Here is a 26,278-nt window from a genome sequence, read left to right on the forward strand (position 1 = left end):
AATTAACCATAATAAAGAAAACGAAATCAATTGAAAGAAAATTATGTTTCATGTTGACTTAGAGGTATTCATTGCGTTATACGTTTTCGTTCTGCTTTGAAATTAACACGCAAATACTTTTTACACTTTCACTTTTACTGTAAAACTGCAGTAAAAACAATATTTTGGAATTAACTTTTCGCCAATATTGCATTGAATTTTGATTCCGTGTTTGGACCTACTTCGTGACAATGCAATGTATAACGGCCAGAGAATGAATATCGTTTCTTTCTCTCTAATAAATACACCGACTTTTTTGAATGTTTGTCCCTGTGATTTGTTAATCGTCATAGCATTTGCTGGAATCTGCAAACGTTTTAATACGAATGGCATATCAAGATCTCTTTTGGTGTCTAATGTTGTGCCCTGAAATTTTAAAATTTTACATGTCAGAATTGTTCGACCAATTTTGAACACAACTGATCTTGTCCAATTGCATAGCCCATCACTCAGACATACACTCACCTAAAGGATTATTAGGACCACCTGTTCAATTTCTCATTAATGCAATTACCTAATCAACCAATCACATGGCAGTTGCTTCAATGCATTTAGGGCTGTGGTCCTGGTCAAGACAATCTCCTGAACTCCAAACTGAATGTCAGAATGACAGAAAGGTGATTTAAGCAGTTCTGAGCGTGGCATGGTTGTTGGTGCCAGACGGGCCGGTCTGAGTATTTCACAATCTGCTCAGTTACTGGGATTTTCACGCACAACCATTTCTAGGGTTTACAAAGAATGGTGTGAAAAGGGAAAAACATCCAGTATGCGGCAGTCCTGTGGGCGAAAATGTCTTGTTGATGCTAGAGGTCAGAGGAGAATGGGCCGACTGATTCAAGCTGATAGAAGAGCAACTTTGACTGAAATAACCACTCGTTACAACCGAGGTATGCAGCAAAGCATTTGTGAAGCCACAACACGCACAACCTTGAGGCGGATGGGCTACAACAGCAGAAGACCCCACTGGGTACCACTCATCTCCACTACAAATAGGAAAAAGAGGCTACAATTTGCATGAGCTCACCAAAATTGGACAGTTGAAGACTGGAAAAATGTTGCCTGGTCTGATGAGTCTTGATTTCTGTTGAGACATTCAAATGGTAGAGTCAGAATTTGGCGTAAACAGAATGAGAACATGGATCCATCATGCCTTGTTACCACTGTGCAGGCTGGTGGTGGTGGTGTAATGGTGTGGGGGATGTTTTCTTGGCACACTTTAGGCCCCTTAGTGCCAATCGGGCATCGTTTAAATGCCACGGGCTACCTGAGCATTGTTTCTGACCATGTCCATCCCTTCATGACCACCATGTACCCATCCTCTGATGGCTACTTCCAGCAGGATAATGCACCATGTCACAAAGCTCGAATCATTTCAAATTGGTTTCTTGAACATGACAATGAGTTCACTGTACTAAAATGGCCCCCACAGTCACCAGATCTCAAACCCAATAGAGCATCTTTGGGATGTGGTGGAACGGGAGCTTCGTGCCCTGGATGTGCATCCCACAAATCTCCATCAACTGCAAGATGCTATCCTATCAATATGGGCCAACATTTCTAAAGAATGCTTTCAGCACCTTGTTGAATCAATGCCACGTAGAATTAAGGCAGTTCTGAAGGCGAAAGGGGGTCGAACACCGTATTAGTATGGTGGTCCTAATAATCCTTTAGGTGAGTGTAAATTGCGCAATAACATTACGACACATCCTTCTTTCAACAGGAATTCGGCCGGTGGAAGACCAGAAGGTGTTAATGGTTGTAGATATTGTACTGGATATTAGTTGAAGTTTTCATCTTCCGCAACATCACCACCAACTGTTTCAGCAGAGTCTATTGATACGCATTTAACCAATGTGCCGTGTAACCGATCAACATTTTTCGCGTTAATTCGTTTGACTTTATCGTTTCTCGGTGCTAGGATTGCCCGTGTACTCATTGTTTCTGCTGATAACCCTTCAGGATGAAATTCTTCAATAAGATTTGGACATAATACGTCTGCTTTAATTGGGACCTTAAAGTGAGGAAAACTAAAAATGTATAAGAGCTGAGAACACACTGTGTCTGACAAAAAGCATTCACATGAATGAGAGGTGAGAGGACAGCAGGGGTTAACCTGAAATGGATGAGAGGAGGGCGGGACTTGAAACAATCTCTTAATGATAACCTCGTCTCGTCTCGTTCTTTTATAATAGAGAGACATATTTGCACAGTGGTAGCCATCACAAGGCATTTCAATGAACAATACACTTCTTTCCATGTTTAGGTATATGCAGATGTAGAAAATTATAAACATTGGATGCGTTTCCAGGCTTACGATTTTTTTTATAGTGCCTTACCATAGTAAAAGTACAGTGGAATAATAACATTTTCATAAATTGGTAAATGATATCGACTGAATCTTCAGCCTTGTGCTTTTATTTTGTGACTTTCAACGCAAAGACCACCCTACGGCTCTTTGCAACTACAGGGCATTTTTCATCATTCTTTTCAATATGATTATGAGCAGTTGAATTGACTTAATTGATTGAATGTGCAGCCGTGTAGTTTTTATAGCGCCTTTCCACAGTAATCTCCATTTCAAGGCTCTTTACAAGTTACGATAAAGCAAAAGTGAGTAAGTAATGAGGGGTAAACATTCTGTTGAAGTGAGAAGCCGCGGTCATAGAGTGCTCCTGCTCTGCCTTTATTTCCTGAAGGGGGCGCCCTTTTCCGATAGGAACTCTGAGTGACACATCCCAGCCTGAGCCCACTGACTTGCTGAGGCACTTTTCGCAGCCCACTGTCAAGTGGCAGCAACAACACCTTTCATTAATTCCAGTCCCAGTGCCCGAGTTAGTTCTAATTTGAAACAAACCGTTTTTGATGTACAGTCCAGTGGCGCCGTCGACTATTATGATGGGGTCATGGCTTGATCATGAGGTGGCGCTAAACCTCTTATAAGTGCTGAAGCTAGCAAAGTCCCTGGTATAGTCAGTCCCAAAAGTCAAGCGAGATGCTTTCAGGGTGCAATATTCTCGCATTCTCATTCTCGCACATCTGATGCCATTTGAACTGAATCAGCCCCTTACGGCAGGGTGGAGGGGCTGCCGTTAGCACCTGCTCTAAAGGTCTGTACCAGCGTGCAGCATCTTTTTGGGAAACAGCATAGAGGGCTCCAGTTGAAGACCAATCATGCGAGGAATGGGTAATACAGTATACCCATTTCCCACTTTCTTGTGTTTCGGTGAACTGGTGAGCATCGACTTACAAAACACAAATCCTAAGACTAAGAGAAGAGCAGGGGTCACACATCACACTGGACACAGTAACCCCGATTAACTGGGCTTGGGAGCCGAGGAGTGTTTGAAATACCCCATGGTAATCAGGGGGGTCCCGTTTGTGCTGAAATCTTACTCTGGTATTATGGGATATACAATAAATTACACTGAAAAAAGTATAACCTCCATTCAACTTAAAATAATTAAGGTAGTGATTCACACTTAATATTTTCAATCTGAGCCAATATACTTCTTTTTATCTTATTGATCCCACAATATTTAAGTTGAGGCAAGTCATTTAGAGTACAGTGATTGGGTGCAATTCACTTGTTTTAGTGTGTGTGCTTGGTGTTTGTGTGTGTGTGTGCCACACACCCGCCCGGGGTTTGTTTCCTGCCTTGCGCCCTGTGTTGGCTGGGATTGGCTCCAGCAGACCCCTGTGACCCTGTGGTTAGGATATAGCGGGTTGGATAATGGATGGATGGATGGAACAGCATTGGAATGTCTTATGTTCATAATATTTCTAATAGCATAAAAACAGGTTACGACCAATAAACCGTTTTTAATTGTAACAACTTAAAAAATAGATTTACTTCAGTTTTAAACAAGTGAATTGCACCCAATCACTCTACGCTAAATGATTTGACTAAACTTAAAAATTGTGGGTTCAATAAGATAAAAAGAATTATATTGGTTCAGATTGAAAATTTTAAGTGTGAATCATTACCTTAATTATTTTAAGTTGAATGGAGGTTATACTTTTTTCAGTGTATCTTAGGATCAATTAGGGCAGTACTTCAGTTCATGAATCAAATGAATGAGAACTGTGTAACTCATTCTTGAACAAAATGAGCAAGAATTATGGGACTCGTTCTAAGGTAATGATTCCGTTCATGAATCAAATAAATAACAGTTGTGACATGTTGGTGAATCAAACGAACGAGAACCGCACGACTCATTTGTGAATCAAAGGATAAACGTGTGACATCTTTGTGAACCAAATGAACGAGACCTGTGTGACTCATTTTCGGGTAATAATTCAGTTCATGATTCAAATGAATGAGAATTGTATAACTCATTCACAAATCACGTGAACGAGAAATGTGTGACACATTTGTGACCTAAATGAACAAGAGTAGTGTGACTCGTTTTTGGGTAATAATTCAGTTCATAAATTAAATGAACGAGAATCGTGTGACACATTTGTGTAACAAATGAACGAGACTTGTACGACTCTTTTTCAGGTAATAATTCAGTTCATGAATCAAATGAACAAAAATTGTATGACTCATCCACAAATCAAATGAAGTCGAATCATGTGACACATTTGTGAATTAAATGACAGAAACTTGTGCGACTCATTTTCGGCTAATAATTCAATTCATGATTTGAATTATATAACTCATTCACACATCACATGAACAAGTACTATGTGACTCGTTATTGGGCAATGCTTCATTCAGTTCTTGAATCAAATGAACGAGAATCGCGTGACACATTTGTGACTCAAATGAACAAGAATTATGCGACTCATTCTCAGGTAATGATTCAGTTCATGAATCGAATGAGAATTGGTTGCCTTGTTCACAAATTAAGTGAATGAGAATTGTGTGACTTGTTCTTGGGTAATGATTCAGTTTGAACTTGACAGAATTAGTGAATGATATAAGTTCAGTGCATTCAATGAGCTGTAAAAAGTGTGCACTAAATTAAGATTGAAAGCAAATAATTAGAAACTAGGAAATTATTGTTATATATGGGTTTGACTGATCTGTTGAATATGCTAAATGACAGAAATGTGTTCGTTTTAATATTAGATTTATATATTCTGTTTAAAATAAATCCAATAACGAATTGTACAAAATAAATGAAGCATTCTACTATAAATGTGTTATTACTGCATTGTACTTGTGAGATGAACGGGAGAATCATGAATAACAGAGTTGTTGTTCACCGATAATTATTTAGTTCTCAGTAGAAAGAACAATCTGTCAAGTGGAAGAGAATCCTGACTCAGGCAGGCGGTTTCTGCACATGCGCTTTAAACATATAAACGAAAGAGGCTGAAGGCATCACGCATGCGCTTTAGCACTCCTGATGGTTTCTACAGGATCAACTCGTTCATCCTTGCGAAGCGAAAAGAGTCGTTCAAAAAAAAAAAAAAATCGTTCGCAAGTCACCCGTCAGGTATCGTATTTTTTTTTTCACCGTGGCCCTAATACGTTTCCGTAGGTATAAGCCATAGAATATGCTGCATGTACAATCAGCACATCACACACACACACTGGGACAAAATATTTAATAAATAGAAATGTCTCTGTGATGAACTCAGTCCCAGAATGCACCCGAATGTTGCGCCACGCCCTTGTTTTAAAAATAAGAAAGTGCTGTACTTATATTGGCACAATTACATTAAGTAGACGCACTAAAACATTTCCTACATTTAAATGTCATTAACGGCCCTTTTTTCATATATTCAAAATTTAAAACGCGTGAATGCAGGTGAGATTTATTTTATATTTGGTAATGTATGATTTTTGAAATGGGATATAAGATTATTGCGCAATTATTTTTATGGTTCGTCTTCCTGAGCCCATGCCTAGATGTCAAGCTCCTTATGATTTACTTAATCCTAAGGGATCTCATTCTCTGTAGCTAATTTATTTAACATCCCATAATACAAAAGTACGATTTCAGTGTTCAGCCAACACCGGAGCACTAATGGGCCGTCCTGATTATTAGGGGTTACCGCGCACGCCGGCGATCTCCTGAGCACATCAGAAGCCTGCGACGCGCGTGCACAAACACGCTCCTCCGCACCAGTGCAGCAAACACGTGCACACACACTCGAGCACTCACCACCGCCTCGCACCACCGTACTTGCAGTGCTATTCGCCACATGTGTGCACGCGCATTCACTCTTGTGTAGCGCACACACCCGCCCCTCATCAATACTGCTGGAGTTCCAGGCGTTTCTTCTCCTTTTTTTCAATCCCTGCTCTCTAAATTGCAGGCACGGATTAGCCAAATTTGACCTGAATGGTGTAGATTTTCTCTTGCTCACAATGAAACGGGGCGCTCATGAGAGCATACACTTTGCCAAACGGGACAGCAGATGAGTGAATCAAGCCTTCCTCTTTATAGTGCCTTTCATAATCCACCCCTGAGTGCACTACATCAACAGTTCAGATCAAGCTGCAGAGGCGGTGAGGGAGCGCCAACGGTGGGGTATGAACTTCCTCTGGACCCAAAGGTCGCCTGCTGTCACCGTGTCACTTGACTTGTCTCGTTTGAGAGCATCAGCACTAATGTCTATTCTCCCTCATTTCCTGTAGAGAAAATTCTGACAAAGAAGGTCTTTGTGGGTGTTGCCCAGGACAAGCTAGGTATAATGGGCATGTTGTGGCACACGGATACTAATATGTGACGTGCACGCCTAGCCCCTCCCTTCCTGCCCCGACCCTCCCCTACCTTTTCCTCCAACACTTATGATAGTCAAGGCGTGTGCCCGCAGCCTAGTCACTCTGTCACAGACACGCCCTGGCGCAGCTGCATGTACATCACCTGCAATGGCAGAGTCCTCTGCTCCCCTTGACGTAACACAAAGACGCCTGGCCGAACGCTTCGGTGCGACCTACTAACCCTGGCATCTGCATGAAGAGAATGGCGAGCAACTGACCAAAAAAAAAAAAAAGTGTGGCCAGCCTGCATGCGTTGTAGATGGCGGGTCTGGATTTGCTGCTTGCTGATTGGCTGGGGGTAATTCTGTGCTTTTGCATCTGTGCCAGGCCCCTGTCTGACAGAAAAGAGCCGACAGGGGGCCTCAGTGCACCTCCTGCGCTCTCCGTTGCAGCGTTTACCCCAGGCTCTCTTGTTCTTCTTGCTGTGGCATATAGTGCCTTAGTCCAGTTTCTATCATTTAAGCCCTCTTGTACAAGTGGCTTGTGATATACAGTGCCTTACTGTAGTTTTCAGATTTTATCTACTGTATAGTATGGCCAATGATGTTATTACCCTGTGAATTATTACTCTCCATGCAGCAGCATATAGTGCCAGTTATACTCCAGTTTCTGAATTTTAACCGTGCTATTATCCTAAGCCCTCTTATTTTGTTTGCTTGTGGCATATAGCTCCGTATTCTAATTTTCACATTTTGACTATACTATGGGCGGCATGGCGGTGCAGTGGTGGCGCTGCTGCCTCGCAGTTAGGAGACCCATCAGGTTCACTTCCCGGGTCCTCCCTGCATGGAGTTTGCATGTTCTCCCCGTGTCTGCGTGGGTACCCTCCCACAGTCCAAAGACATGCAGGTTAGGTGCATTGGCGATCCTAAATTCTCCCTACTGTGTGTGTGTATGTGCCCTGCGGTGGGCTGGCACCCTGCCTGGAGTTTGTTCCTGCCTTGCACCCTGTGTTGGCTGGGATTGGCGCCAGAAGACCCCCGTGACCCTGTGTTAGGATATAGCAGGTTGGATAAGGCCTGACTATACTATGACTTATGATGCTATTACCTTGTAAATTATTATTACCTTTCTTGCTGCCGCATATCGTGTCTTAAAATGGGATATCATTTGTGAACATGCATGGAGTTTGCCTTTTCTTTGACTTTGTGAGCCTGGAGAGTCTACTTTATCTATTATATGAAATGGTCATATTTCTAAATTCTTATATATTGTATATGGCAACCAACGTTTTATCATATTCTTTGTTAAATAGCAAATTAGAATTTATTTCATATAGGTTATTTGCGTGAAAAAAATAACCTGCTCCTTAATGTTTTTTGCAAAGTTTTTTGGCGGTTTAAATGTTATATTAATGAACTGGCTGTACAGGTTGAAATGTAAGTAATCAACGTAGACCTCTGTGCAGTGCACTATCTATGGGAATGTATTTTGTAATGCAAGTAGCAATAAAATGCATTGTATTTGTCATTCCAACAGACGGTGCATGGCAAATGTTTGTAGCAATAAGATGCATAAATATTTTACTAGATGACAAAGCATAATCTATGGGAGGTTCCTATAACCCCCATAAGTTGAGTAAAATTGGTTTATTCTAGCTACTTCTGTCTGCTTTGACTAAACATTATTTGTCAGTTATTGAACAGCCTTGCCATAGATGATGCTTTGTCATCTAGTAAAATATTTATGAATCTTATATAACTAGGAAATGGCTCTTACATTTACGATGCACCATCTGCTGGAATGACAAATGCAATGCAATTACTACGATTGTTTGTGACTCACCATCTGTTGGACTGACAGAGACATCGCAGCTGGACAGACACACAGACACCTAAAAGTTAGGCATGCGGCATCTAGTGAAGAAAAACATACAGTAGCTGGTGACAGACATGAACAGCAAGTTGAGCTCCTGTTGCAACAGCGCCACCTAACACTGTCTCTGATGAACAACAGGCAATGGCTTCAAACTGTGGCAAATATTTGTATTCTCACGTGCTTATCTAAAATGGCTGGTCTTGTAAGAGTTAGAGCCAGGGGGCACCAGCAAGCTTGCTGTCAGCTGAACAAAATTGCTTCTTTATAATGCACTTGTAGAGAAAGACTTCTAATTTAACGTGTGAGCTGCATTGCTGTGGTGAGGGCGTTGGGCTGGGTGAAAGTCAGGATGGCATCACATGCTGTGGTCTGCATGCAGCTGCACAGACCCCGCTTTATCTTGACAGAGCTGCAGGTGGCGCTGTGCCCTCATCAAGCTCTATCTTTGCTTTGTGGCTCTGCCCACCTAAACACCACTCCCGTATGTCTTATCAGTCACTCTTAATATGGCAATTTTTGCCAAGAATATAACAGCAAGATAAATCACAGCTTCAGAGAATGCTGGCACCGAAGGGGTTAAGGGCATCGTTTTTTTTAATGGATTTTCTTCATTTTTTTTGGGAGCATCCCTGAAGGAAATGCCATTCTACCCTCTTCAGATGTGCACCTGCCAAGCCAGAAGGAAGCTGCTGTGCTAAAGTAAAGGCCCTTAGCCCCCCACCCCCCCCACCTTAAACCCCAGTCTTCCCCTCCAACCCCTTTTCCTGCCCTGTGAGCCCCGAGGTGCCGAGCTCCCCCACTGCTGTGCTCATGGCAGGAAGGGCAGCCAGAGGGGGAGGAGAGCCGGCTGGCTGGCTGGCAGCAGTGTCCTGGATGCATGGCTCCATCTCTTGCCGCCCAGCTGCATGCCTGGATGTCATCTGTCTTCATGCCTGTCTCGTGTCTTTCACGTGTGTTTGTGCAGAGGCTCCAGCAGGAGGCAGTGTGCCACGTCTAAATGAGGGAGATGTAACATTAGTTGACTAACTGCCATTCTCCAGGGCCTTTTCTTCCCCCTCCTCCAACCCTGCTGTTCACGCACGCCGCCTCACTCTCACCCCTTGGCACCGGAGCGGCCTGCCCGCTCTCGTCTCATTCTCATTCTCATTTCTAGCCATTGTGTCACCTTGCCTCGCGAGAGGAGCACTAAAACAGTTGCCACGTGTTTTCTGCAGTCAGAAGGTCAGTCTTAAGGAGCGCGTATTCTCCAGCCCCAGGAACTCCGCTGCTAAGGGGAAGGCATCTCCTCAGGGCCAGGGCATCCGCCGCTCTCCCAGCGCCGATAACAGCATCGAGGAGAGTCCCAGCAAGGTGCCCAAGAGCTGGAGCTTCGGAGACCGCAACCGGGCGAGGCAGGCCTTCCGGATCAAGGGAGCAGCGTCTCGCCAGAACTCAGAAGGTGAGAGTATCTGATGCCTGGCACTGTTATATGTGTGTGTGTGTGTGTGTGTGTGTGTGCCCATCACCTGCGTTATGGAACATGAAATGTTGCTCTGTTTTCCATGTGGCCTTTGTGAACAGGATGGCCACAAGAAGGAGATGCTGTGCTCCTGATGGTGGGCTATCAGGGGGAGGTTGTAGCTGGAGAGATGGATGGCATATTCAGGTCAGAATCTGGAGCGGCTGTTGTGTTTTGTCACCATGGGGTCACGCCACTGCTGCTGAGTGAGTAAGTGTACAGCCTCCCTAAACATTACAGGTTGCAGTCATGGGTGTCTTGAAGTGCCACCTAGCTGCAGTCTCCAGGCCTATGTTGGACCAGGGTGGAGTCTGTCCTGTAGTTTCGCACCAGGTCTATTGGGGGCGCTGTGGTGTTGTCTTCTGAGTCTTCTGCCTTGGCAGGTAAGTAGCTGCTGGCAAAGCCATTTAGTGGCATACAGCGGAAGGAGAAATTGAGAGATTTGTGGTCACACACTTATGAGTCGGCCATGAGAATGAATTTCAATCAACAAGCCTGAGATTTACGTTCAGACGGGACGTCTGTTCCCTGTTGTGCCCTTCTGAGCTTATGTTTTGCCACTTGGGAGGCCCAGGGAGTCTCATGGTGTCCTCATGCTCATCTTCATTTCGATGGCGTATGTTGTATGCTGTTAACTCAGAGCTCATCCCACTTAACTCCCGTCTGTCATTTGTAAATGTCTCCGAAGTGCGTAGGCCTGCAGGCTTTTTCACGGGGGGCTCCACTGGGGTTGTTCACTTATTGTATGAGGGAGCCGAGTGTTCAGCCATACAGTGTCTTAAAAAAGTGTTCAAAATGTTTATCCTTGTAAATTATGGTGTTACGATCTCGAGACAGAGATGAAGATGACGCAAGAATGAAAGGCCTTCAAAATGAGCCGCTTGTAAGCCGTGCAGAACAAGTGTTGTGCGACCGAAATGTGTGCAAATCCCCTACAACGAAAGCCAATGCACTCTAATCACGATGTCTGAATTGTTTGATTTGTCAGTTTAAACTGTGGGGCAGATGGGGGGATCAAGGAACAAATGGGTCTTTGTCCCAAACATTACGGAGGGCACTAAGAGTTCATAGATGCAGCCACACTTTGCCAGTTTTTAGACTTCAATTTCTGTTGGTTTTTATGCCCAGTTTTGACCTTTCACTTTTTTTTGGACAGCTGTGCCACTCAAGGTGGTTAATTTTTTTTTTTTTGTGTGTGTGCCCATGACCCTATCATATGTGAAAAAAAAATTGAAAAAGTACAGAGTGCGCACAAAGTCCATATACAGGAATGACCATGACAAATTGGTTCCTGTGGACATCAGCCCAAGTCTTCCCTGTATTTCGAGGTGTGTTTCCGACATCCCGTCTGGTGCTGCCACCTGCTGCCGTTCAAGAAATCGCAACAACGTGGCAGTCGTTCCAAGACAAAGCGATGGGTGACACAAGTGTTTTCACGATCGCGGAGCGTTTGGATGCTGACTTGGACAGACGTCAGGAAGCTTGTGATCTGATGCTGCACCAATTTCCAACAAATACTGAGAAGGAAAAGGTTACGGTGGTGTGAAAAACTATTTGCCCCCTTCCTGACTTCTTATTCTTTTGCATGTTTGTCACACAAAATGTTTCTGATCATCAAACACATTTAACCATTAGTCAAGTATAACACAAGTAAACACAAAATGCAGTTTTTAAATGATGGTTTTATTATTTAGGAGAAAAAATCCAAACCTACATGGCCCTGTGTGAAAAGTAATTGCCCCCTTGTTAAAAAATCACCTAACTGTGGTGTATCACACCTGAGTTCAATTTCCTGATTACTGCCACACCTGTTTCAATCAAGAAATCACTTAAATAGGAGCTGCCTGACACAGAGAAGTAGACCAAAAGCACCTCAAAAGCTAGACATCATGCCAAGATCCAAAGAAATTCAGGAACAAATGAGAACAGAAGTAATTGAGATCTATCAGTCTGGTAAAGGTTATAAAGCCATTTCTAAAGCTTTGGGACTCCAGCGAACCACAGTGAGAGCCATTATCCACAAATGGCAAAAACATGGAACAGTGGTGAACCTTCCCAGGAGTGGCCGGCCGACCAAAATTACCCCAAGAGTGCAGAGACGACTCATCCGAGAGGTCACAAAAGACCCCAGGACAACGTCTAAGAACTGCAGGCCTCACTTGCCTCAATTAAGGTCAGTGTTCACGACTCCACCATAAGAAAGAGACTGGGCAAAAACGGCCTGCATGGCAGATTTCCAAGACGCAAACCACTGTTAAGCAAAAGAACATTAGGGCTGTCTCAATTTTGCTAAGAAACATCTCAATGATTGCCAAGACTTTTGGGAAAATACCTTGTGGACTGATGAGACAAAAGTTGAACTTTTGGAAGGCAAATGTCCCGTTACATCTGGCGTAAAAGGAACACAGCATTTCAGAAAAAGAACATCATACCAACAGTAAAATATGGTGGTGGTAGTGTGATGGTCTGGGGTTGTTTTGCTGCTTCAGGACCTGGAAGGCTTGCTGTGATAGATGGAACCATGAATTCTACTGTCTACCAAAAAATCCTGAAGGAGAATGTCCGGCCATCTGTTTGTCAACTCAAGCTGAAGCGATCTTGGGTGCTGCATCAGGACAATGACCCGAAACACACCAGCAAATCCACCTCTGAATGGCTGAAGAAAAACAAAATGAAGACTTTGGAGTGGCCTAGTCAAAGTCCTGACCTGAATCCAATTGAGATGCTATGGCATGACCTTAAAAAGGCGCTTCATGCTAGAAAACCCTTAAATAAAGCTGAATTACAACAATTCTGCAAAGATGAGTGGGCCAAAATTCCTCCAGAGCGCTGTAAGAGACTCATTGCAAGTTATCGCAAACGCTTGATTGCAGTTATTGCTGCTAAGGGTGGGCAAACCAGTTATTAGGTTCGGGGGCAATTACTTTTCACACAGGGCCATGTAGGTTTGGATTTTTTTTCTCCCTAAATAATAAAACCATCATTTAAAAACTGCATTTTGTGTTTACTTGTGTTATATTTGACTAATGGTTAAATGTGTTTGATGATCAGAAACATTTTGTGTGACAAACATGCAAAAGAATAAGAAATCAGGAAGGGGGCAAATAGTTTTTCACACCACTGTATGTTCTCTGACGAGCGCGCAATTTATCGCAGCTCCCGCAATCGAAACGTGTTTTTCAGGGGAAAAGAAAATCCAGATTTCTTTGAAGAAATTGAGCATAACCCACCACACGTGATGATCTGGGCCGGAATGACAGCACAGCATTTGTTTGGCCCTTATTTTTTTGATGGTTCTGTTAACCAAATCAGTTATCTGGAAATGCTGAATGGTTGGCTCATCCCGCAACTGAGAAACCAGGGTGTCTTTGACAGTGTTTGGTTTCAACAAGACGGGGCACCTGCCCATTTCGCAAACACCGTGCGTGATCGCCTCAACAAAGTGTTTTGGGAATCGTTGGATCAGACGAGGATCAGACAACAATCCCGCTCCTCTTCCGTGGCCTCCGAGAAGCCCTGATCTCACAACTCCAGATAATGCACTCTGGGGGTTTATCGAAGAAGACGTGCGGAAGCGCAGTTATTCATCGAACGAAGAACTGAAACATGCGGTTCGCGCAGCATTCCAGAAAGTCACACCGCAAATGTTGCAGAACATGAGGAGGAGAACCTGGTGGCGCATTCGGCTGTGCAGAGATCATGGAGGGACCCATACAGATGTTTTGGATTCCTAAGAGGTAACCTTTAGCTTTCAAAATCCTCCAAAAGATAGGGGTATACGGTATGGACTTTGTGCGCACCCTGTACTTGGGCAGCTCCTCGTTTGTTGGTATTTTTCCACCTTCCTTTATGCTGTTATGTCCATGTACTGACAGACAAGTGGGAGATAGACGTCTGGACAGAAAAGGGTCAAAACTCAGAAATCCAAATTACATGCAATGAAGTCAAAACGACGCGAGCAGAAGTCAAAACCAGAGAAACGTTTAACAGAAAAGAGGCCACCAGAAGTGCTTGTGATCCCTGGCCAATCTGTCCAAGGGTGACACCCTCAGAGGGGACCCCCCTAACAATGTGGGCAGCGATGATTGCAAAACCAAAGTGGTGGCCGAATCACAGCAAAATTTTGAACGAGGAAACGAAAAATAAGCATCAGGATCAGAACCGACAACTCTAAAAGCCTCCAAACCGAGTGTCAGACCTCTGAAATTGCTCCCGAGAAGGCAGAACAAATTAGACTAGAGAGCAATTCATCACAGGTGCCTCATGGTGGGGGTCCAGCTCTGCACCATGTGAGTGAGCCTCATGTACATTCAAGTTAGCTGGCCCTGGTTATCGGTTGGCGTTTGGCATCAGTAGCCAGGCACACAGCAGCAGGGTTCAGTAGCACTGTAGTGGTGGGCCGCCCTACAGACAGCGATACTCGTTTTTTTATATGCCTGGAGGGAGTGTCTGTGGCACATTTTCACATGAGCTGCAAGTAGTTGTGCCAACTAAATTTGGTTACAAGTGCCAGGCTAATGGTATGAGGGGAGTAATCCAATTGGGCCAACGATTAACTCTTTTGAAATGTGAAGACTCCTTATGATGTCACGGACTTGGTGGCTTGAGTGGCTTTGCGCATCTTGACTTGTTGGTTGAAATGAGTGGTGCTGGGCAGCAGTATTTCGACTTGGTGACTGGGTGAGTGAACGAATGGACGAACGGAGGAGCGAGTGCACCATCTTGTCAGTGACCACTTGCCAATGCTACCTTTAACCGATGTTGTTTCCATTTCTCTTATTGTTGCAGCAATTGAAGGGTTAATCAGTAAGAACTCATGCCACTCTGACTCGCACGCACGCTGCTGCAGGGAGCCGTGGGCAGTGCCAGAGAGGCATGCATTCTCCGGCCGTGTCTCATTTTTCCCTGGCTCATCTCAATGCATTTGACCCTGCATGTCGGACGCTCTCTCCCCCCCCACCCTTCTGTCAAAGTTCAAGACTGCATATGAAGCACGCTACCCCAATGCATCATGACCTCACAGACAGTGGACACATGGTCCTCTGAAAACCGCACCACTCTAGAGGAGTCCTTCCCCAGGTTATGGAGCAGACATGTGAGGAAGGGAGCGCTCACCATGTTACTGCCTCTCCCTGTCCCCCACATGCCCAGACTGGGCATCCTGAGGCTCCTCCTACTTGGCGAATGACAAGTTTCTGTGAAATGCCCATAGTGCCATCTTTGGCCAGGAGTCGAGGTGGACAATGACTCATTGTCAGCCTCAGCTGTAGGGATACGGCCACCCTGTATGTGCCCAGATTACCAGTGGTCGCAGATAAATAAGCCAGTCGGCATTGCTTGGGCCATGAATTAAATTCAGAGGACATTTTTACTTTTCTGAATGTCTCCATGTTTGGGGGGCCATGATGCAAAGTTAACCCCTTAATCTCTAGAATGACATCTGTTCCCCAAAAAGCGCCTCATTGCGCTGGTGCAAGTCTCATGGGGCACGGGGCTAAGATGGAGGTTAATGGGTTAAAAATAAAGGTAAGTGATTAGCTTTTGGGAAGTTGCTGGACACAGCGAGTTATGGGGTTTTGTTCCTTTCTAGAAGCCAGTCTACCTGGGGAGGACATGGCGGACGACAATAAAAGCTACAACTGTGAATTTGTCACCCAGGATTTGACTCCGGGTTTGAAGGTCACCATTAGAGCTGTGTGGTAAGTGCGGGTGCTGACCTGCCAGGGGGGTTTGGGGTCTTCTTGAATATGTACAGTCAGGTCCAGAAGTATTCAGACAGTGACACAATTTTTATAATTTTGGCTCCACAATGGATTTGAAACAAAGCAATCAAGATGTGGTTCAAGTGTAGACGTTCAGCTTTAATTTGAGGGGTTTAACAAAAAATTTGCATGAGCTGTTTAGAAAACACTGACATTTTTATACATGAGCCCCCCCCCCTCTATTTTCAGGGGTCCAAAAGTATTTGGATAGACTAACATGATCATACAGTGGGTACGGAAAGTATTCAGACCCCCTTCAATTTTTCACTCTCTGTTATATTGCAGCCATTTGCTAAAATCATTTAAATTAATTTTTTTCCTCATTAATGTACACACAGCACTCCATATTGACAGATAAAAAAAAGAATTTTTGAAATTGTTGCAGATTTAGTAAAAAAGAAAAACTGAAATATCACCTGGTCCTAAGTATTCAGACCCTTTGCTCAGTATTTAGTAGAAGCCCCCTTTTGAGCTCATACAGCCAGGAGTCTTCTTGGGAAAGAAGCAACAAGTTTTTCACACCTGGATTTGGGGATCCTCTGTCATTCCTCCTTGCAGATCCTCTCCAGTTTTGTCAGGTTGGATGGTAAACGTTGGTGGACAGCCATTTTTAGGTCTCTCCAGAGATGCTCAATTGGGTTTAAGTCAGGGCTCTGGCTGGGCCATTCAAGAACAGTCACAGAGTTGTTGTGAAGCCACTCCTTCATTATTTTAGCTGTGTGCTTAGGGTCATTGTCTTGTTGGAAGGTAAACCTTCAGCCCAGTCTGAGGTCCTTAGCACTCTGGAGAAGGTTTTTGTCCAGGATATCCCTGTACTCGGCCGCATTCATCTTTCCCTCGATTGCAACCAGTCGTCCTGTCCCTGCAGCTAAAAAACACCCCCACAGGATGATGTTGCCACCACCGCCATGCTTCACTGTGGGGACTGTATTGGACAAGTGATGAGCAGTGCCTGGTTGTCTCCACACACTGAGGAGGGACAAGACATGTGACAGCCTGCATGGAGTTTGCTAAAAGACACCTGAAGGACTCCGAGATGGTGAGAAATAAGATTCTCTGGTCTGATGAGACCAAGATAGAACTTTTGGGCCTTAATTCTAAGCGGTATGTGATCATCTCTGGAGAGACCGAAAAATGGCTGTCCACCAACGTTTACCATCCAACCTGACAGAACTGGAGAGGATCTGCAAGGAGGAATGGCAGAGGATCCCCAAATCCAGGTGTGAAAAACTTGTTGCATCTTTCCCAAGAAGACTCATCATGGCTGTATTAGCTCAAAAGGGGGCTTCTACTAAATACTGAGCAAAGGGTCTGAATACTTAGGACCAGGTGATATTTCAGTTTTTCTTTTATAATAAATCTGCAACGATTTCAAAAATTCTTTTTTTTATCTGTCAATATGGGGTGCTGTGTGTACATTAATGAGGAAAAAAATTAATTTAAATGAGTTTAGCAAATGGCTGCAATATAACAGAGAGTGAAAAATTGAAGGGGGTCTGAATGCTTTCCGTACCCACTGTAAATGTAACAATCATCTATAGATATAATTCACTAAGGCAAGAAACCCATGGAAAGCACGGCAGAAGGGGCGTGGATTCACTAAGGCGCCGACAAGTAAGACACCTATGGCGCACACAGGAAGGAGCCACGCCCACCAACTCCAAGACCATTGGATACGACAACAACTCGCAGAGCCACGCCCACCAACTCGGACGCAATGACACAGAAAAACTGGCGTCATTTATATTCGTCTGTTGTAGAGGCAACATGCAGCTCCGAGCCACGTTGACTGTTCATAGAGGCGTGTTTCTCGCGGAGGTGAATCGCCATATGCAGCGTGTAAAACGGTTTGCGAGGGGTATCCCATGGGATCCTTAAAACAATCCTTTACAACTGAGGTTAAAACACAATGAGGTAAGCAGTCTTTAAAAACAGAGTTTTCGGTTACGACGCACGATCGCGTGCACCATAGCAAACTGTTTTACACGCTACATACAGCAATTCGCATCTGCGACAAACATGCGTCTTCTTAGATGATCCTGCAGGAACACGAAAGTCTACGCGAGTCACAGGTGCATCTGGACTGTGCAAAGACGACAACGACTCAAAAGACGAGTTAGAGGTGGGCACATGAGCAGACACTACGCGATGGCGGTCTGCCAGTTTTCAGTCACGGATGATTGTGTGTTGGTTCGTTCCGTGCAGTGTTACAATGTTGCTTTTCTTGCTGATTTATTACATTAACGATTTTTCAAATGTTAATTTTCTCCCTGTGCTTAAAAATCATTAAAAAACCGGCCTGATTATGCGGCGTACGGGTTGGCTAGTTTTCAATATTTGTGTGGAAATCCATTACGGTCAATGACTGCTTGAATGAAGTCTGAACCCCTGGCCATCTCCAAGTGGTGGGTTTCCACCCTAGTGATGCTTTGCCAGGCCTGGCTTGTTTGTTGGAATTCCGGCCATCACTTTTGTCTTCGGCAAGTGAAATGCATGCCTACTTGGGCTGAGGTCAGCTGATTGACTTGGCCTTTTTGAAGAACCTTCCACTTGTTTGCATTGAAGAGCGCTTGGTTGGCTTTCATAGTATGTGTCGGCTTATTGTCCATCTGTACCGTGAAGTGTCGTCTTATCAGTTTTGCAGCATTTGTCTGAATCTCAGCAGACAGTACAGCCCCGTACACTTGTAACGGTTTGCGGTGTGTATGTGTAGGGTGTCATTGGCAGTTTGTACCTTTCCCTAATGCTGTTAATAGTGGAATGGCTGGATTTGTAATGTCAGCCAATGGTTATTGTGGACGAGAGCTCCTGGCTTGGAGGGCCAAATAAACTGTAAGGAGTGAAGCCAACCCTAATTAAAAGGCCGAGGCAGGAGAAGAAGGGAAGAGAGGCGCCATATCAGAAGGAGAAGCCAGACGTAAAAGACTACCCACTGAAGGAAGTTAGGTGAACCCGGGTTCATTTCAGAAAGTATCGTTTTCTTTTTCTTGTGTGTGTGGGGAATTCGGTTATTTAGGTTATTTTGCCTCAAGGCCAAGCTTATTAGTGTGCCAACCGACTGTTTGGTAGTTAACCCATGCGGCTGGATTCATCCCCTATGATCTGCACCCTAGGCAAGTGCCTAATTTGCCTTAATGGTGGCACTGGCCCTGATTTGGGAGAGGACCTGATGGGCCAGCATAAGGGACGGTGTCAGATAGGAGATTCACAGGATGGCACATCCTTCACAAGAACAGACTGTAAAGGATTATTAATAACGGTGAATGTTTAAAGGGCTCGTGTTATCATTAATTCTTTTCTTACACAATTGTTATTTATGTATTAGTGGTTTGTTTCATGATTCATGTGTGCTCCAGTGCGGTGTTATGTATACTGGGGGTTTGTTTGTTTTGCACATTTTCTTATTAACGTTTCTCGTTTAACTTGACATTTGCTTCCGTTTGAGTGCTTCTCTACTTGTTGTGGTCTAGTAGGAAAGTAGTGAGTATTGTAAGTCACACGTTGTTGTTGTTCTTCTCTCTTTAACGCGGCACATATAATAATTGTACCGGCTTAGGTGGTGGTACGCACTTCAGAATTCATCCTGCTACTTCTGCTAGCAGTCATACCATCAACAAACACCAGTGACCAACTTCTATTGGGAGCCATGCATGCCCATACCGTAACACGGCCTCCAACATGCTTCACAGATGACGTGGCATTCATCAGATCACAAGCCATTCCTTTTCTTCCCCATACTCCTCCTTTTCCACCATTCTGGTACATATTGATCTTAATCCAAAGAAAATTGTTCCAGAGATGGAGAGGCTTTTTAAAAATGTCTTCTGGCAAAGTTTAATCTGCCCTCCCTGTGCTTGAGGTCCATCAGTGGTTTGCACCTTGTGGTAAACCCTCTGTCTTTACTTTCATAAAGTCCTCTCTTGATTGTAGACTCGTAGAGTGATAGGTTTGGCTAAATGTTGTGAAAGGGTTCTTCTTCCCCAAGGATTGCACAGTTGTCTTCTGTGGTCTTCCAGACTTTCTGGAGTTGCTGAGCTCACCAGTGTGTTCCTTCTCTTTAAGAATCTACCAAACGATTGATCTGACACCTCCTGGTGTTTCTGCTATCTCTCTAAAGGGTTTGCTTTGTGTTCTTGGCCTAACAATGGACTGCATGGACGGCTCTTTGGACCTCCTATTGAGAGTTCACAGTGATGCCTTCCAAATGGAGTCAACTCCAGACCTTTTACCTGCTTAATAGTTAATGAAATCGCGAGGGGCCTGCTCACACCCGGCTATGGAGTAGCTGGCCAGTCACATGTCCAAATACTTTTGAACCCCTGGAAATGGGGGGAGCTATGCAGAAAAATGTCCGCCATTCCTGAACGGCTCATGCAACGTTTTTGGTAAACCCCTTAAATTAAAGCTGAAAGTCTGCACTTCGATCACATCGTGGATTTCTTTACTTCAAACCCATTTTGGCGGGCTACAGAGCCAAAATTTGGAAAATGGTGTCGCTGTCCAAATACATACGGACCTGCCTATAAGTTGCAGAACCGTCTGAAAGGTTGGTGGAACTGAAGAGGGCACGTGTTACTGCACAGAGTGGCTTATTTTACCGTTTTCTTTGTGATTAAATACAAAACATAATAAAGGTAGGAGATCTACAGTGGGTATTGAAAAGAATCCCCCCCTTCGAAATATTCCCATTTTTTTTTTGCTTTACAGCCTTAAATGAAAACACACAAACCAATATTTTTTCCAGCTTTACTCACTCAATTCAATCCATAACATCCAAGTGAAAGACATCACAGCTACAGTTCAAAAGAATTAAAAAAAATAAAAAACAAGAAATCCTGAGATGAATAAAGGACCCCCCAACTCAATCAGGTGTCAGTGCCCATCATTTCCATTGCAGTTAATGGCTTCCTTCTACCTGTGACCACCTGTAATGAGTGTGATTAGTGAAGCTGTCCCTGGAGCATTCATTGACTTCAACTGACAGCAAACAACTGACTATGGGTGGCCAGCCACTTTCAGAAGATCTCAGGGATAGAGTTGTGGACAGACATAAGGCCGGAGATGAAGACAAAAACATCTCAAAGGCTTTATCATTCCCAAGGAGCTCAGTAAAGTCCATCATAAAGAAGTGTTTGGTAGTACTAGGACCCTCCGTAGAACCTCTAAACTGGATGGAAGAGCAAGGAGGAAACTGGTCAGAGAGGCCACCAAGAGGCCAATGGCCACTTTGAAGGAGCTACAGGATTTGATGGCAAAGTGTGGTCATGGTGTGCATGTGACAACAATTTCACAAGCGCTCCACCATTGTGGCTTGTTCGGGAGGGTCGCAAGGAAGAAGCCACTTCTCAAGAAAGGCCACATGAAGGCTCCTTTGAGCTTTGCCAGAACGCACCTTGAAGATTCTGATGCCAAGTGGAAAAAAGGTCTTATGGTCAGAGGAGACCAAAATCAAACTATTTGGCCTCAATACCAAACGGTACACCAATGTAGCTCACCATCCACAACACGCCATACCTACAGTACAGCATGGAGGTGGCAGCATCCTGTTGTGGGGGGCTTGGGCCTCTCGTTAGGGTAGAGGGAAAAATGGATGGGGCTTGAGGAAAACCTTCTACCCTCTGCCAGAAAGTTGAAGATGGGAAGAATGTTCACCTTTTAACACGACAACGACCTGAAGCACACAGAAAAACTGACCACACAGTGGCTGAAGGAGAAAAAAGGGAATGTCCTGGTGTGGCCAGTCAGAGCGCAGACCTAAATCACAATGAAAATCTGTGGAAAGATCTGAAGATGGCAGACCACCAACACCCACCATCCAATGTGACCGAACTTGAACATTTCTGTAAATTACGGCAAATATTACTCAATCTAGATGGACAAAGCTGATAGAGAAGAATCCCACCAGACTCAATGCTGTCATTAAAGCAAAAGTTGGGTCAGCAAAATGACATTCACATGTGGTGGTGGTCCTTTATTATTCTCAGTAGGTCTTGTTTTTGATTTTGTAAAATTCTTCTGAACTGTAGCTTTGATATATTTCCCTTGGATGTTAGAGGCTGCATTGAATAAGTAAAGCTGGGAAGAATTTTTTTTCGTGTGTTTTCATTTAAGGCTGTAAAGCAAAAAAATGGGAATATTTTGAAAGGAGGGGATTCTTTTTATACCCACTGTAAGAAAAAAGAAACACTTTTTAGAAATGCTCACTCTTTGAAGTGTCCGAGTCTGCGTATATTTATGATATTTGTCATTTCTCCTCCCAGTATAATGAAGTTCATGGTGTCAAAGCGCAAATTCAAGGAAAGCCTGAGGCCTTACGATGTGATGGATGTGATCGAGCAGTACTCGGCGGGTCACCTCGACATGCTGGCTCGCATTAAAAACCTCCAGTCCAGGCAAGCACCTCCTCCACTTCCTTCGTCTTCCTTTGTCTTCCTCTGTCTGTGTTAAGAGCAAAGGGCGACCCAGTGGGTCCCGTGGGGTAAAGCAGAGCTTTGTAACGAGTGTCAGACCCTTAACGTTAAGACTTCTGCTTTCAAGCTCTGCTTGTGCTGAGTGCTCGGTGCCTGTCATCTGTGTGACTCACTCAGCCGACAGGCTACCATAAACACAATCAATATGCAAATATATTCCAGCAGGGGGCAGCATGGCTGTTTTTAAAAGACAAAAACAGAACAAAAAAAAAAAAACTTAAGCGCTGCAGCCTTTTTCTGAATATGCTGTTCTGCCGGACACAGAAGGGGGCGCCACTGTTCAATGGAATATATTTTCTTGTCTATTTTATTTTTTGGTTTGTTTCTTTTTGTTTTTCTGTCTTGTTTCACATGTTGCTTCATTCTGCATTTTGTTGGTGTCTTTTCTATTTACTTTGCCAGGGTAGATTTGATTGTGGGCCCTCAATTGCCCTCAACTCCCCGGCATAAGAAGTATTCAATCAAAGGAACTGTCTTATCATCCAAAGATTCACCCCAATACTCTCCTAGGTTCGGATCCACCAGCCTGTGTTTGTTTTAATTTGTCTTGATGTGCAGCAAAACACACTTTGATTTCTAGCCCCCTGTTGGGTTCCTTCATCCAGCACCTTTCAGAGCGGGCCGCTCACATTACTTTTTGATTGGCCGGATTTGCCTTTATTCTTGCCGTGAATAAATGGACGGGAGCCAAGAGCCCCCCCTAAGAACTTTGGACAAATCCGGTCCATTGAGCCAAAGAGGGTTTTGCTGCAGTGCCTGTCATGATTTGCTGAGACGGTGCTGTGCATCAGGCAAGGCATTAGCCTGCATGTGAGCATGAGGCATGGACTAGCATGCCCCTTTGTAACATCTTCATCACTCGAATCTCCATGAATGCATGAGCACAGCAGCAGCAGTAGCAGCACTTGAGGTTCCTCTGCTCAGAGTTTGGTATCGAGGACAAGCCTGATGTTCAGAGACCAGGGCTTAGCGTGAAGTCTCATGGCAATCTCTCCATAAAGGTGATGGCTGTCAAGCTTCTACTTCCATCAGGCTGCATGACTCTTCTGCATAAACCCTGAGAGCTCAGCTGGAGTCACAATCCATTCAGGCACTCCAAGGGAAATAATGGTGTATGCATGACATTGTTGGCGATGGTAAGGTAAATTGCTGTCCACGTCACTGAAGCTGAAATCTCAGATGCAGTGCCCAACTTTGGTGATGTTCTCCTTGGAAGGTACTATATCCAGTAATAACTGACCACTAGCTGACTAGTGTGACCACCTAGGTGTAGCGAGGCAGATCTGCTGCCCACCAGTTCCTCCTGATCCATCTGGATTACTTGTCCAAAGCCTTGCTTGCTTTTTTTTCATTCACCGGCCTTTGTCTCATGTGTCTCCCAAAGAAACAGAATGAAGGCATGCGTGACGCATGAAGCGTGATGGTGAAGCTACAGATTCACTTTTGTAAAACACCACTAGTGGGCAGCCTTAAAATCTCAGAGAGGTCATCTTTTATATTCCCCTGCCTTCAGAACAGGAAATCACAGACATACAGGTGCTGTAGGGTTGTCTCTTTGAAAAAGGCACTAGAAATCGGAGTCCAATCTTTACCTAGCGGTGCTTCTCTATGTAAGGCTGGGCAGTCGCCCAGGGGCCCCACGAGCACAGGAGCCCCATGCTAATAATCTATGTATGTTGGGACTTGCTGAGCGGTTGTGCCGGTAGGGGGCCCAGTGCACTGGTTTGCCCGGGAGCCTATAATGTTGTTAAGACGGCCCTGGCTCTACTTGCACAGAAGTCGAACATCAGCAGAGGGCGCCACTGACCTTTGAGCAGCCAGGATGTGATGATGATGGGACTCCTCTGATCCTTTGGAGCTTTAAAGGAAAGGTTGGGTATAATTTAAATTTAGGTCAAAGCCATTTCTTCATAATCTATACTAATAAAAGGCAAAGCCCTGACTGACTGACTGACTGACTGACTCACTGACTCATCACTAATTCTCCAACTTCCCGTGTAGGTAGAAGGCTGAAATTTGGCAGGCTCATTCCTTACAGCTTACTTACAGAAGTTAGGCAGGTTTCATTTCGAAATTCTACGTGTAACGTTCATAACTGGAACCTACTCTCGTATATTGTATACGGCCATAGCGGGCAGCTCGGCCGCCGTGTGAGGCGGAGTTGCGTCTTGCATCATCACGCCTCCCACGTAATTGAGTGCCTGCCCATATAAGGCCGTCCTTCAACGGCAATCCAATAGAAACACTCTGCCACTAAATATCCAGAAGAAGTGGTGTTTGACACAAACTCAACAAAAACTACGAGAGAAACTTTTAAGTGCCGGGTATTAGCTAACATTAAATAAAGCCGTGGACATCGCGAGATCGCACAAGATAGCACAGGCACAGCTCAGAAGCTTCGATGCATGTACTCTGAGCGGCTCACGTGAACTGACTGTGAACGCAGTACGCAGAGAACAAGCAAGACCTCTAAAGAGCGCGGAGACGTTTCATCACGTGAACGTGTCTGCAAAAAGTGCCGTCTCCTGCCCTGCAAAAATACTATAAAAGTCGAGCCGCCGGCACGCGTGCATAGCTGTGCCAGCCTTTGAGACGCTCAGGCCCGTCGCGACAAGGCAGGCAAACCAAGCAATTGCTTGGGGCCCCGAGTTGGCCTGGGGCCCCAAGACAACGACTGGTTAAGAATAAAATGCAGCGACAAACTGTGTGAGCGCCCCATTGATAGTGAATGCAGTAAAGTGCAATGACACTGTTATCGGGATCCCCCTCAAGGGGGCCCCCCTCGCTGACAGCAGCCAGCCAACCACGCGATCTCTGCTGCCGGCAAAATACGAAACTTCCTCGGCAGTCATGAAGTGGAATTATGCTTCAGGAAGCCAAAAAAGAAAGAAGAGAAAGGAAGAGGAGGATAAGAAAATATAAGACAGTGGTAAGTGATAAATTACACACATAAAATAGCTTTACTTGTCTTGTACAAATGGTGCAATTTTGCAGCAGGTAGGCTAGCAGAAATATGTACTGTATGGCTATGTTGTGGTTCCTTTGCGTGCGTGCGGGGGGCCTCCATGTCCATTTTGCTTGGGGCCCCCAAATTCCTTCAAACGGCCCTGGAGACCCTGACTGCGCTTCTGCCATAAGTGAAAGTGAGCACTTTTGATTTTTTTCCTCCTTTCCCTGCGCTATAGCCCAGACAACTGCAAACATGGGATCCCTTTTCTAAACCGTGGCAAACTAATATTAAGGCGCTTCGCACTTACTTTTGCACATATACGATTATGAGGTCGCGGAAGACACGCACAGGATTGGAGGACCGACAGTGCCATCCTGGCCGGTTAATGGCAGGGACGTCTCACCAGTCTACACAAGACCTGCCGTGACGCTCCCCATAAAGCGATTATATCGTCAGCGAAGACGTCTCTCTACACTATATAAAAGAAAAAGGCAACTTTCCTTTCTTTACACCTTTTTTCCTTTTATCCCAAACCAAAGCCTTTCTCTCTTAACTCTGCAGAGGACACAAAACTAATTTTCTTTAATTGCCGGTAATGCCGGTAAGGCACATTACCAGAGGCAGAAATTTGAACGTTCACATAGAAAATGTAATTTCTATACCACAGCCGTCGTGTGGCGCCTTTCAAAAGGGATCTACTACCGAGAGATGATCCATATATATTTTAGCTGCTGTTAGTTACTTACCTGTTGTGTTACACCGTCTTTAAAATGTAGTTTACCCGCAACCACTCGAGTAGTGCTCAATGTACCTGTACTTCTTAAAACGTTAATGTTTTACTGTTTAATAACTTATAGACTATATTTTATTTTTTTTCTCTTGCACTCAGTGACCAAAGCCAATGGGTAATCAGCTATATATATATATATATATATATATATAATATACACACACCTATCTACATTATATATACACATACATACACACACACACACACATATATATATATATATATATATTTGT

General features: G+C 44.4%; 1 protein-coding gene across 16 annotated transcripts in view; it reads left to right on the forward strand.

The window, feature by feature from the left end:
- Nucleotides 1-26,278, forward strand: part of LOC120538023 (potassium voltage-gated channel subfamily KQT member 2) — a 131,760-nt gene that overhangs the window by 88,724 nt on the left and 16,758 nt on the right. For 3 of the 16 annotated variants that reach the window (XM_039767388.1, XM_039767389.1, XM_039767393.1), the window contains 6 exons: nucleotides 6,632-6,682; nucleotides 9,790-10,013; nucleotides 14,862-14,879; nucleotides 15,664-15,772; nucleotides 22,096-22,227; nucleotides 22,708-22,815. In XM_039767388.1, the coding sequence (XP_039623322.1) occupies nucleotides 6,632-6,682; nucleotides 9,790-10,013; nucleotides 14,862-14,879; nucleotides 15,664-15,772; nucleotides 22,096-22,227; nucleotides 22,708-22,815 (642 nt within the window). The remainder of the gene's footprint in view (nucleotides 1-6,631; nucleotides 6,683-9,789; nucleotides 10,014-14,861; nucleotides 14,880-15,663; nucleotides 15,773-22,095; nucleotides 22,228-22,707; nucleotides 22,816-26,278) is intronic. The other 13 variants (XM_039767394.1, XM_039767396.1, XM_039767395.1 and 10 more) reach the window with 10 other exon arrangements.

The sequence above is a fragment of the Polypterus senegalus genome, chromosome 10, assembly GCF_016835505.1.
Source record: "Polypterus senegalus isolate Bchr_013 chromosome 10, ASM1683550v1, whole genome shotgun sequence".
Classification (NCBI taxonomy): domain Eukaryota; kingdom Metazoa; phylum Chordata; class Cladistia; order Polypteriformes; family Polypteridae; genus Polypterus; species Polypterus senegalus.